The 12396-nt window shown below is 48.6% G+C and overlaps 1 protein-coding gene across 3 annotated transcripts in view; it reads left to right on the forward strand.

Moving 5' to 3' along the window:
* Positions 1-12396, forward strand: part of ARAP1 (ArfGAP with RhoGAP domain, ankyrin repeat and PH domain 1) — a 74554-nt gene that overhangs the window by 36064 nt on the left and 26094 nt on the right. For all 3 annotated transcript variants that reach the window (XR_009755202.1, XM_061552361.1, XM_061552362.1), the window contains exons 8-13: positions 5485-5658; positions 6437-6506; positions 7418-7544; positions 9025-9242; positions 10398-10504; positions 11655-11854. Coding sequence is in view for 2 of the 3 variants with exons in the window: in XM_061552361.1 (XP_061408345.1) it covers positions 5485-5658; positions 6437-6506; positions 7418-7544; positions 9025-9242; positions 10398-10504; positions 11655-11854 (896 nt within the window). In the remaining variant the exon portion in view is untranslated. The remainder of the gene's footprint in view (positions 1-5484; positions 5659-6436; positions 6507-7417; positions 7545-9024; positions 9243-10397; positions 10505-11654; positions 11855-12396) is intronic.

A 12396-nucleotide genomic window follows, 5' to 3' on the forward strand; every position in this document is an offset into this window, starting at 1 on the left:
GGGTGACGAGGCCGTCAGGCAGCTGGCCACTTCGGTCTCCCTCTGCGCCTCCCCAACTTGACGCGGAGCTGCAGCAGCTGTTTTAATTATGATGGTAATTTTGTAATTGGCACTCGGCACCACCACGCAGTTCTCGCTCCGCTCTCGAACAGAGAGAGAGATAAGACGACTCGGAGACGTTAGGAACCACAGAGGAGCTGGTAAGCAAGCCACGTGGTGAGCCGGCGCTTGCTTCCTCCTTCCCAAGCTATGCGGTCCTTTACGTCTACGGAGGAGTTGTCGGCAAAATAACGAGCGTTTACACACGCGGGCGGAAACCGGAGCAACCAGAAGAAGAAATAAAACACTGCTCAAGCTGACATGGACGTAACAGGTGGGGTTCACGCTCGCCCGGGTAAAGCGCCTCGTCACTCACAGAAAGGGTATTATATCACAGAAACATTTGTTGCGATCCGTCATCCCTCGCCCCCGTGCTGCTGGATTACACGCCACCGCTTGTCAAAGCCAACCAGCGCCCGGGCATTGGCCGGCGTGTTCTCCGGCGTCCGCCCGAAGCGGCCGTACAGCGACAAGGGGACGGTTCATAATATAGGTTTTTGGGTCAGATCGCGTTATTTATAAATGTGTCGTAACCCTCCACCACCCGACACGGCCAAACAGTAAACAATGTGTCACGTTTTCAAGGGACAAATTAATTGACTTCTTTAGTCCACCGGTGTGCTGAGTCACTGCACCAGATTGAATTGAATTGAATGATGACGTCACCCTGATGCTGCTCTATTTAAGACCGGAAGCAACAGGAGAGCTTCACCATTCTTGCCCGATGAAGCTGATTGTAATTATCAGCGAAACGTCGGACTACTCAAATTTTAAAATGCTGTTAATTCTCTCTTCAGCACACCGGTTTGGCTAAAGAAGTCAATTAATTTGTCCTTTGAAAAACGTGACACATTTTTTACTGTTTGGCCGTGTCAGGTGGTGGAGGGTTACGACACATTTATAAATAACGCGATCTGACCCAAAAACCTATATTATGAATAATATTGGTCACGAAAGCCTGCTACGTGTTAAATTGAAGGGGACGGTTGTGAGGCCAGTGCTCGGTGATGTCATCGCATCGTTCATTCACGATGTGGAGCAAGCGGAGCCCAGGAATACGCCACTGACTTTGCGTGTGGAATCGCTGACTCGTTTCCGTCATCGCCCTCGGAGCCGTTGTGTATTTTCGTCGTCCGCCAAGCCTTTATTCAAATTTCTGGCATGCCGATCAGTCGTCATGAGGAAATTGTAACTCGAGGCAAGAAGCTTGCCAGGTAAAATTCCAGTCTATTTTCGTCGCTACCGTGTGCCATTAATTGGCATGAGGAACTTGCAACATTGAATATTAGAATTTGGCTTGCCTAAGCATGAAGATAAAAAAACAAATTCTGCAGATTTGCTAAAGTTCTACGGGAAATAGCAATAATGTGAGTAAGTCAAAGAAGGGTGCTGTGGTGGTGAGATGTTAACTACCTCGCCTGGTATATAGGAGGTCGTGGGTTCGATAGTTTGCATGCCATCTCTCCCCGTGGTCACATGGATTTTTCTCCGCATCCTCCGGTTTTTCCCTCCACATTAACAAAACACGCTTTTCGAGTATTTTGCTGCTATAAATTATTTACACTCGATAAGCCACTTCACTGAGCTATCATTTGTAGCCAGGTCGCTTCTGCAAAAAGAGCTACGTAGCTGAGGGGGCCTTAGCTGGTGAAGTAAAAAATTGTTCACAGTTTGATAGGTAGGTTAAGTGACAGGTTCACCAACAACGAAGCTGGTCTCGTTAGAGCAAGATAACCCAAGTGGGAAGGGGGCAGAACGCATCGCGAGAACAGCTGATGAGAGGGATGAGAGACGAAGCTCACCACGGAGTGGAGACCGAGTGAGTGGAAGAGAAAGTGGAGGAGAGACGGCGGAAGAGACTGTAGCAGCAGCAAGCGAGACAGGAATTTCAGAGTGCAGGGGGTCACGGCTGGCACGGGATCAAACCGAGGAAAGCTCGTCATGGAGGGGATGTCTTTGCCCGGCGGTGGGCAGTAGCAGCGACGACGACCGCAGCTTGCCCGGTCTAAATCTGTCGCTTCCACGCGACATTAATTGGTATGAGGAACTTGAAACATGATCTCATGCAAAGCACTAAGCATTCAGTCCGTCAATAACGGCCACGAAGGGAGAAAATAGGCAACAGGCGATGTTTCGAACAGCGGCCTTTCTTCGAAGCACGTGAAGAATGTGCCACGTGGAATGTTCACGTGAAGAATGTGCTTTGAGGAAAGGCTGTCGCCCGAAACGTTGCCTCTTGTGTATATGTTTTTAAGCTTTCAAGGCCGTGTGTGTCAGTGACGTGATTTCATCACCTCAGCTACGCTCAAAAAAAGTGGACACACACCAGGGACGTGCGGTCAGGGGAGGCAGGGGAGGCAGAGCCTCACCTGTCAGACTCCAATGACAATAGCTGTTATACGAAAAGTATAAAAAAAGAAAAAGAAAATAAAACAAATATTAAGATTTTTCCACTGATCTGTGTTATAAATGTCATTTCTGTACGATTCCAATCATTTTTATAGTCAAAATTGCAAAATTTGTGGAGCTCCGCTGCAAATACAGGAAGAGACGAGAGGTGAGGCAGCGACGAGCTCAGCCTCCCCTCTGATTGCGCAACCCCTCAGTTACTGGATGGAGCGCGGGCAATAAGCGCGTGCCTATTACTATCTCAGTGTGTCACCAATGTAATGTTTGTAGACCCCTTCATTTCATGTCCTCGCCTTCCATACTCCAAGTAACTTATTTCACGTACCTGTATAAAGGTATTTAGGCTCGCTGGTCTCGTCATGAAACTGCAATGAAAAAGCACCAGGGGAGGCAGCTATCCCATCTGCCTCACTGAGGGGGACGGACGTGTCTAACACGAATGAGGCCACGCCGCCCTCAGCGTGTGAATCTGGCTTTGACACTAGCAAGTGCCTCCCCAGCCATTGACCTCACCGCACGTCACTGACACACACCCACAAAGTGAGGCTGCTCCAAATCGGAGGAGTTCGACGCGCGGTTTTAAAGCCGCCACTGCCGATGTAAAAACGCTGAAATGGCGACATTGCATCGTCGGAGACGTGGCTTGACTTTAAACTTTGTAAAAAAAAAAGAGGATGATGCTGATGCTACTGCTGCTGCTGCACCTATTTTCACACCTGTATTTGCCGGGAGCCTGCTGTTGATTCCGACCTTTGCCCCGGACAACCGTAGCGGGACTTCAACGTTCTCACGGGTTTTTTGGCCGTTTTTACAATCGCCGCTTCTCACCCCTGATGAACTTTACATCATTATGGCTACGCGCGATTACGCCTAGCCTGTAACCTCTGCTAGCAGGACCATTATGTGCGGTGAAGAAGGTACATTGCCTGAAACGTCTCATGTAATATATTTGTTTTCCTTTTAAGGCCACGCAGTGTTGTTGACGAATGTGTTGAGGGTTTATTTATTTTTTGCAAAAGGATAACATTTTCCTACGATAGCCCAGAAAACGTGCAAACGTTGGGCGGTGGTTGGGCTAACGTCGAGCCAACGTTAGGCTCATATACATTTTCCACGTGATGATAAGCCATCTCGTGGAGCTATCATTTGTGGCCGAGGTTGCTTCTGAAAAAGAGATAGATCGCTCAGTAGGGCCTGATCTGTTAAAATAATAAAAAGTTTGTTGGCATGTGGTCGCAACCGTTGGGCAAAAGTTTGCACCAATGTTCCATATTTACTGGGAGGCTAGTGTCGGCGTTTTGTTCGTATAAAAAAAACACACACATTTGTTTACTCTTAGGTTTTTTCGGTAAAGTCACGTAGGAAAAAATAATAAAATTAATAAAAGTAATAATACAAATAAAATAATAAATCACGACGTTTCGGAGGCAACACAAGTCTCCGTCATCAGGTGGGACCGTCACAGCTAGATTTACTATTATTACTTTTATAAATTTTAATTTGTTCTTTTTAGCTACGTGACTTTACCGGAAAAACCTAAGAGTATGAATCCTTGCAGTCATGAAAGCTTCAAATCTAGAACACATTTGTTTCAAACAACAGACGTCACCTGATATCCCAAAATCTTTTTCAGGATTTGTATCCGGTCGCATGGAGACAACATATTCTCGGCCACGTTTTATCGCGTCGCATTCCGCGTCGTATCCCTCCAGATTGGGCCCCATGACACGTCCCCGCGTGAACCCGTGTCGACGATTTTATTGTCATTGCGCGGCGATCCGAAGGGCGAATGTGAAAAGCTGGGAGAGAGGGCGGGGGGGGGGACACACACACCGTGGACTGCGCATTCAAGTTCCCACCACCCACAAATGTGTTAAACATTACAATCGCAGGGTACGGTAGTAATACATTATACAGGGTGCTTCAAAACAATGCTACTATTTATATGGGACTATCGTTTTTAATGGAAAAAAGAACGGATAATACGCTGTAACGTGATAACAAATGTCATGTTAGTGGCTTCAAAGTGTCTCGACTTAAATTTAGATGTAAAGCTTTCGTGACTGCAGGGAATTCATATTCTTGGTTCTTTCGGTAAAGTCACGTAGAAGGGAAATAATAAAATAATACAAATATAGAACAATAAAAATTCTCACGACGTTTCGACTGCAACACAAGCAATCATCAGGTGTGAAATCCACAGCAAGAACATTTTTCCAAAAAAAATTCAAATTTTCTTGCTGTGGATTTCACACCTGATGATGATTGCCTCTTGACCCAAGTGCGTGCAATAACCTTGGCCCAAATCAATCATGCTGGCCTGCTTTATATTTACGTGACAAGCCCTACTAATTGGCTGTGTCGGGTGGTGGCGGGATTAACGGCACATTTATATTTGCACGAGCCTTTTGCACGTCCAAGGGCGGGTGTATTTCAGTAAATCTGAAACTTGCAAGAGAAAATCAGACCGCGACGTGATATTCATTGCATTAGTGCGTGTGCAATTTGTAAGGGCCGCGGTGACACAGACCTATTTCATGTCAAGGTTATAATCCCTTGTTCATCATGACGTCCTTTTTACTTCAATGTCTCAACAGCGTTACGGAGATCGCGTGACGTGAGGGTTCTGCCTTTGTAGTGAGGGTTGTAAGTTGACGCTGAGGAGGGGGGAGGAGGCACCTCGGCCCCCCATGCGGAGTGACGTGATCCGCTAATTATTATTAATGGGGGGGAAGGGGGTGTTTATTTGGAAGACGTCATCTCTTCATAAGTATTAATGAGGGGGAGCTGGCCGACGTGGAGTGACGTCACGTGCGGGACACACAGACATTCTTGGCTCATTATAGTAGTATGATCTAACCCATAAAAAACCTTAATTGTATATTTGGCATGCCTTGGGCCTCTGGGCCTGTGCTCGGAAAACCACGATTAACTTGTTTTATTTATTTCACGGTGCCTCTTATCGCTCGCGTCCAGCTCCGGCGACGAGGACCGCGTCTACAGCCTGGTCACGGACGTGGAGGGGGCGGCCGAGTCGGACCGCCATGTCTACTCGACGGGCGACGGCGACGGAAAAATCGTCCTGGCCCCACGGCCCGTCAGCAGCGGCGGCATCAAGGCCGGCTGGCTCGACAAGCAAGCGCCGCAGGGGTGAGGAGGGAGGGCAGGGCTGGGGCCAGGTAGGGGGTTCCTTCCCGGGCCACCGACGGAGTTGCGGAGTTTGCAACCCATTCCGCTCGTTGTCGCGGAGGGTTCGCGGTTCCAATCCGGTGGCCGTGCTGATTTAACGCTGCGGCGGTGTGTGTCGACCGTAGTGATGCCACGCTGTGTCTGTTTCATCTCGTGGTGGATGCTAAAGATCCCCCTGGCGTTGTTCGCAAGGGCAGGCCATTGTGTGCCAGTGTCAGGGGCCCAAATATGCCAAAATTCGAGACTTGCCCCGCAAATTACTCAATTGGGACGATACACAGCTGCAATCATAGTCCCCTTCCTTGCATAATGAGACTCATCCTGGTCTCTTGAGTTCTCACGTTGTTAAACAAATAAACTTGAACTTGACTCTAGGGTTCTCTAGAAGGCCCAATCATCAGCAGCAGCTTGAGCAAGAAATTGCAGGGCTGCCCTCTTCTGGGATTGTGATAAACGCTCAACACACCCACCGTCATCACCCAGAGCTCACACCAGCCATGGCGAATACAAGCGAATAACGAACCAAGCTCAAAGTCACCACGCAATTTGTGAGGACCGAACAAAAATGACCTCGTGGGTTTTTGGTTCTGTTTACGGCGTAACAGGGGGCAAGGGAAGGTGGCTAAAGAAGGAAGCGGCGTTGCAATGGTCCATCACACTCTGCCACGAACCTGGGAACCCGTGTTCAATTCTCGTGTAAACGTGTCCATGCTTTTTCTCGCCCTCACGGTTTTTCCAGGCCGTACCTTTTCCAGAAGCGCTGGGTGAAGAGTGATGGCCGCTACCTTTACTACTACTCTAACGACAAGGTATCTGGCGGTCGGCGGGGGTGGGGGGGGCGGGGTTGTAGTGGTTAGCGGCACTGCGCTGTGACCCCAGCTGCTTACCCAGCGTTCGATTCCCATCGGTGGCGAGTGGCATCTGTACCATTTCCTCGTCACCGAGCCGGGCCGACTAGCCGGCGTAAAAGTCCAAAGATTGATTTCATTAATGATTTGTTGGAACTTCGTTGGCAGTTTTGAACAAGCAGAATTTCCAATAAAAACTCAACACATTCAACTGTACCGCGACCTTGAATGTAACAAAAATATTTGTAAGCCCACGATTTGACCGAAAACATTCTATTTATCAGGTTAAATCTATTTTATTGGTTTTTTTGTCATTGGTGATGCGGTTAATTTTATGAACTCATCATATTATTCGATTACATTTTCACTTTGGAACCTGGTTTAAATCAGGTTGGGGCACCACGAAGGCGAGATGTTTACCACCTTGCCTGGTATACCGGAGGTTGTGGGTTCAATCCCGACCCTGACGCCTGTATATTTGCAGTTTGCGTGTCTCTCTCCCCGTGGTCGCGTGGATTTTTCTCTGGGTCCTCCGAATTTTTTCTCCACATTTGTAATCGACTTGCGCTCAGAGTATTTGGCTGCTATACATTCTCTCGTCATGATAAGCCACTTCGTTGAGCTGTCATTTGCAGCCAGTTTGCTTCTGTAAAAGAGTTATATAGCTCAGTTGGGCCATACCTGGTTAAAAAAAAATTGCAATACAAATAGTAATGACAAGGTGGGTGAACCCCGGATTGAAACCCAGGATCATGGCGTCATTAACCTTTGACCCCACCCCCCGAGCCGCCCGTTCTCCTCTTACCGGGGTTCTGGTGTCCGACTCTTCCTCCCGGTTCCTCCCGGTTACCTCCCCACGTCCCACACCACAGGAGGTGTACTCCAAGGGCGTCTTGCCTCTGTCCGCCGTCCAGGAGGTCCTCGCTCAGACAGGAGGAGATGCCAAATTCGAGGTGGTGACGCAGACCAGGGCCTTCGTGTTCCGCGCCGACTCGGAGGGTGAGTGGTTTTAAACATTCTGGTAGAGCCCTTGCACCAGAGGTCGCAAACGGGTTTTGATTCCTTACCCGTACCCGGCCGCACCAGGGTCGCAAATGGGTACCCGTACCCGGCCGTACCCGTACCCTACCCGTACCCGGCCGGGTACGGGTAGGGTACGGGTATCGGGTACCTGATTGCGACCTCTGGGATGAAGCCATGTTGCAGGCGTGGGTGGGTTGATTCTAGGAACTTGAATTGTGAGAAGAGACAAGACGTTGAGGAATGAGTGACAAACGGTGACTCACCAGTGACTCACGGCCTACCCGTACCCGGCCGCACCAGGGTCGCAAACGGGTACCCGTACCCGGCCGGGTACGGGTAGCCGGGTATCGGGTAGGGTACGGGTATCGGGTATCCAGTTGCGACCTCTGCCTTGCACTGGGCTTCTTCGCAAGGAGCCCCTAACATGGATAAAAGAGACCTCCCCGTTCCAAGAGATCTCAGCAAAAGTTAAACTAAACCTAAAACGAAACTATTTTTATTTTACCAGGTATGGCCCACTGAGCTATGTAGCTTTTTTTCAGAAGCGACCTGGCTGTCATTAATGATAGCTCAACGAAGTGACTTGTCATCACCACGTGGTAATTTATAGCAGCCAAATACCCTCAACGCGTGATGTTGATTCTAAGTGTGGAGGGAAAAACCGGAGGACCTGGAGAAAAATCCACGCGGGGAGAACATGCAAGCTCTAAATATACAGGCATCAGTGTTGGGATCGAACTCACGACCTCCTGTAAACCAGGCGAGGGAGATAACAGCTCGCCACCAATGCCAACGCCTGGCCAGCTGGTTTCTTTTGAAGAAACTGGAATAAATAACTTACCTTACATTGTAACGGTTTCCAGCTAGGGTTGAACGGGTTTCAAGTATTAACTCTGTTGGTAATGGGGAGGGCGGAGGGGAGGGGGGACATGGTAAGTCAATATGAGTTCACCTCTCATGAGAAAGTTGTTTGCTATCAGAGACTGGTCAAAGGATTGCCCAGACTTATGGGAGACGACAACCAAAGCTAAAAAGCCTGTTTGTAAGCATGCAAACAAACGTCCCTGGCAGCTGGTACAATGTCGAACCTTCAAACAAACGGGCAGCGAACAACCAGCCTGCCATTTATCTTCTTGGTTCTTTCGGTAAAGTCACGTACAGGTCTGTCGAGAAGGCAGACTCGGCCTTCTCAACAGACCTGTTCTCCACCTGAAGACGGCTGCTTGCGTTGTGGCCGAAACGTCGTGAGAATTATTTTATTGGTTTATTTTTATTATTTTATTATTTCCCTTCTACGTGACTTTACCGAAAGAACCAAGAAGATGAATCCCTGCAGTCACGAAAGCTTTAAATCGAAATTTAGCCTGCCATTTGCGACGTCAAAAAAAACCGACGCTTTCCACCACAGCCAGCGTCTCACCCCCCGTCACCCCCACCGTGCATTTCGCGCGTGCAGTGGAGCGCGCCGGCTGGGTGTCGGCCCTGCGCGAGGCCGTCCAGGACCAGCGGTCCCCCGAAGGCGGCGTGGCCTCCATGCTCCACAGCGCCGGAGTCATCCCCGGGGAGGCCCTGTGGGGGGAACAGGAGAAACGCGGGACCCTGGAGCTGCGCGGCAAGGCCAAGCTCTACGTCGTTGGCTGCTCTGACCGCCTGTGGCTCTTCAAGAGCGAGCAGGTTGTTTTATGTGTGTGTGTGTGTGTGTCTGTAGACACGTTGAACTTCTTTCGCACCGTACATAGCCAACCGTGCTAATCGGAAGGTGCGAGGGACAGGACAACAAACTAAAACACAAAGTTTTAAAGAAATTAGTTTGCAATCTGGATTTTAAAATGGATATCTCCCAGTGGCTTTCTAATCTCGGAAGGGAGAGCGTTCCAGACGGCCGCATCTAAAAGCGCACGATGCGGTGAGCTAGCCAAAAGCCGCTGCGAGGGTGACCGGAGTTCGCGTAATGATTTATGTTCCCTTACGAGATCAGCAAGGTATTGTGGATAATATGTAGCAAGCACTTTGTAAACGTCCGTTTCAAACATTCCTTCGTTATTCACAAACTTTTTCAATCCCGCGATTTTGGCAGATTCCGGTATCTGAACTCTGCTCGACCACTGCATCGAGAGAGAGAAAAACAGCAATGAGAGAGAATGAGATGCAAGAAAGTGATGAGATAAAGTGATGGGATAAAGTGGTGGTGTGCAGCATCATCACAATTGAACGTAATTTATTATGAAATATTTTTGATTTACTTTAGATTTATTTTTATTTACTTTACGTGTATGAAAAGCAATGTAGATATTTTTGTTTTATGATATTTTAATGTATTTAGTAGCTTATTAATGTATTTTTTAAGGTAATTTATTTCGTAGGCCAATATCATTATCCGCAAAAAAAAATCTGTTCACGGACATCTCCGGAACGTATCATCGTTGAGCGTGACCACAGGGTGTCCGAGAAAGGGTCGGTAACTCACCGTTATACAGCAACAGCTCTGTTATCCCGCATCCGTGGGGCAATGGAGGGTGCCAGTTAATCAAACATGGCGGTTATCTGAGAGGTGTAGTTATGGTTCATCAAGCACATAAGACTTTTAAAGAATGAAACTACGCCTACATTTTAACTTCTATATAAGAAACAACATACTCTTTTACAGAGGTACTCACCAGTCAGTTGTAAAGCATTCTAAGCTGATTATAGAGAAGCAGTGGGGCAATAGGTGTGCCTTGCCAGCCTTCATAGATGCTCACCACCAGCACTTGCCCCCAGCAGTTTGTTCAAGGCTACACGGGGGATCTTTATCTTTGTTTGTGTGTGTGTGTTCTTTTATTCATTCAGGACTTCCGTACCTCGTTGGGTATCACCTGCATTGAGATGAACGTGGCAAACGTGAGGGCGGTGGAGAAGAAGGGCATTGATCTCACGACGGCGTTTAGAACATTCAGGTAGAGGCCTTGCACTGGGGCCCCTTTGTAAGGAGCCCATAACGTAGAATAAAGAGGACCTCCCATTCCAAGAGATCTCAGCAAGAGTTAAATGTTGCACACTCGAAATGAAGGACGTGGGCAGGTGCTCCAAATCGAGGGCAAACACAGTTATTGTGGTCAATCTGTAAGATGCAACAGCACGTGTGTCACACACAGCAATCCTCAACCGAGTGGCCATTAACCACGTGACTGGTGTACAAGTCCGGCTAATCAATAACAGTTTCTCTTAAACCCAATTCTACTACTGTTAAACCATCTTTGTCTTTGACAATAACCTTTGCACATCACTATTCAAATGTTACTTTAATCCCAAGCTGTATGTCTATCTATACCATCCTTATATTGGTATCTTACACCCATTACCTGTACTGTATGTGTCCAGTATACGTACTGTACTTGTCACCATTGTACAACTTACTACTGTACATGTGTTGTATTCTCAATAGCATTGCAAGTAGTCATACTGTGGGTGCATGGGCATGGTTATAGAATAAACAGTATTAGGGTTAGAGAATTACAAGTATCAACTACTGTACGTAATTCTTTACAGTGCACAGTGCTAAAACCCCTCCTATTGAATATATCACAAACTAACAATTCAAAGCCAAGCTTGAAGTCTAGAACAAGTCGAGAACATTTCTATAACGATCAAAAACAACCTCTTGGTCCTTTACGCTTGCTTACAAACATTTTTGCTCTGGTTTATTGCTCTGGTCTTTTTTGCTCTGGTTTTGTGTCTGCAAGTAACGGTAACTCTTTGGTCACCGTAGATGGTGTTCAATCGGGTCAGTCCATAATAACGGCACAATTCTATGGGAACGTTTTCGCTCCCATTGCATAATCTTTCTTAGCGTTAAACAAATTATTTGCTGGCGCAAAAACAAACTCGACGCACTCGTCGATAACAACACCACCCAACGAACATGTTGCGTTTCCAAGAGTTACAGTTTCCTCGCCCGTTACTCACGGACGGACGGACGGACGAACGGAATGCACGTATGGCTTCCAACCGGAGCTGGAAAGTTTTCAAAGCGTCGGCTCCCTTTCCGCGGGAGGCAAGCGCGCTCGACCGGCGTTCGAGGGCGTCGCGCGATTTGTGCGGTCACAGCTTCGTGGCGGAGAACGAGCGCGAGCGCGACGAGTGGCTCGAGACGATGCAGGACGCCATCGCCACCTCGCTCTCCCACTCCGACGTCGCCGAGCAGATCTGGGCCAACGAGCACAACCGCCGCTGCGCCGACTGCGGCGCCGCCTGGCCCGACTGGGCCTCCGTCAACCTCTGCGTCGTCATCTGCAAGCGCTGCGCCGGTAACTGACCGGCAACAGAGAGCCGAGGGCGTTGACAGCGCTGGCGGCGGTGGCGGCAGCGCTGCGTTTCGAACCCGGCGACCCCGGGTTCGATAACCGCTCGCGGGCACCAACACCGGTGACGGTTATCTGAACCGGTCCTGGACCTCCCCTAGGTCGACTCGGCCTCAAATGAGTACTTGGTGCGATGTGTAAACATCGTCATGGTGGAGACGAATGGCAGCTGTGCGCGGTGCTGGCCAACTCACCCCACGTGTGCCGTGCCGGCCTTGATCGGCGCTGCTGGCTAACAGCACTTGCTCCAAAAGTCTGTTGCAGCCTACACCGGGGTCATCTTTTTCGTTTCTTCTCGTGGCTGGGGAGGGCTCGTTTCACAGTGGGAAGTTTGTGGTTTCATTTAGAATCCACATGCATTTGGAATATTTTCATGCTGTACATTTCCACGCGATAAGCCACTTCGTTGAGCTATCATTTGTGGCCAGGTTGAAAAAGAGCGATGTAGCTCAGTTGAGCCTTACCTGGTGAAACAAACTTTTTTTTTC

Source organism: Lethenteron reissneri, chromosome 16, assembly GCF_015708825.2.
Source record: "Lethenteron reissneri isolate LAM-NWPU_2019-01 chromosome 16, ASM1570882v1, whole genome shotgun sequence".
NCBI lineage: Eukaryota > Metazoa > Chordata > Hyperoartia > Petromyzontiformes > Petromyzontidae > Lethenteron > Lethenteron reissneri.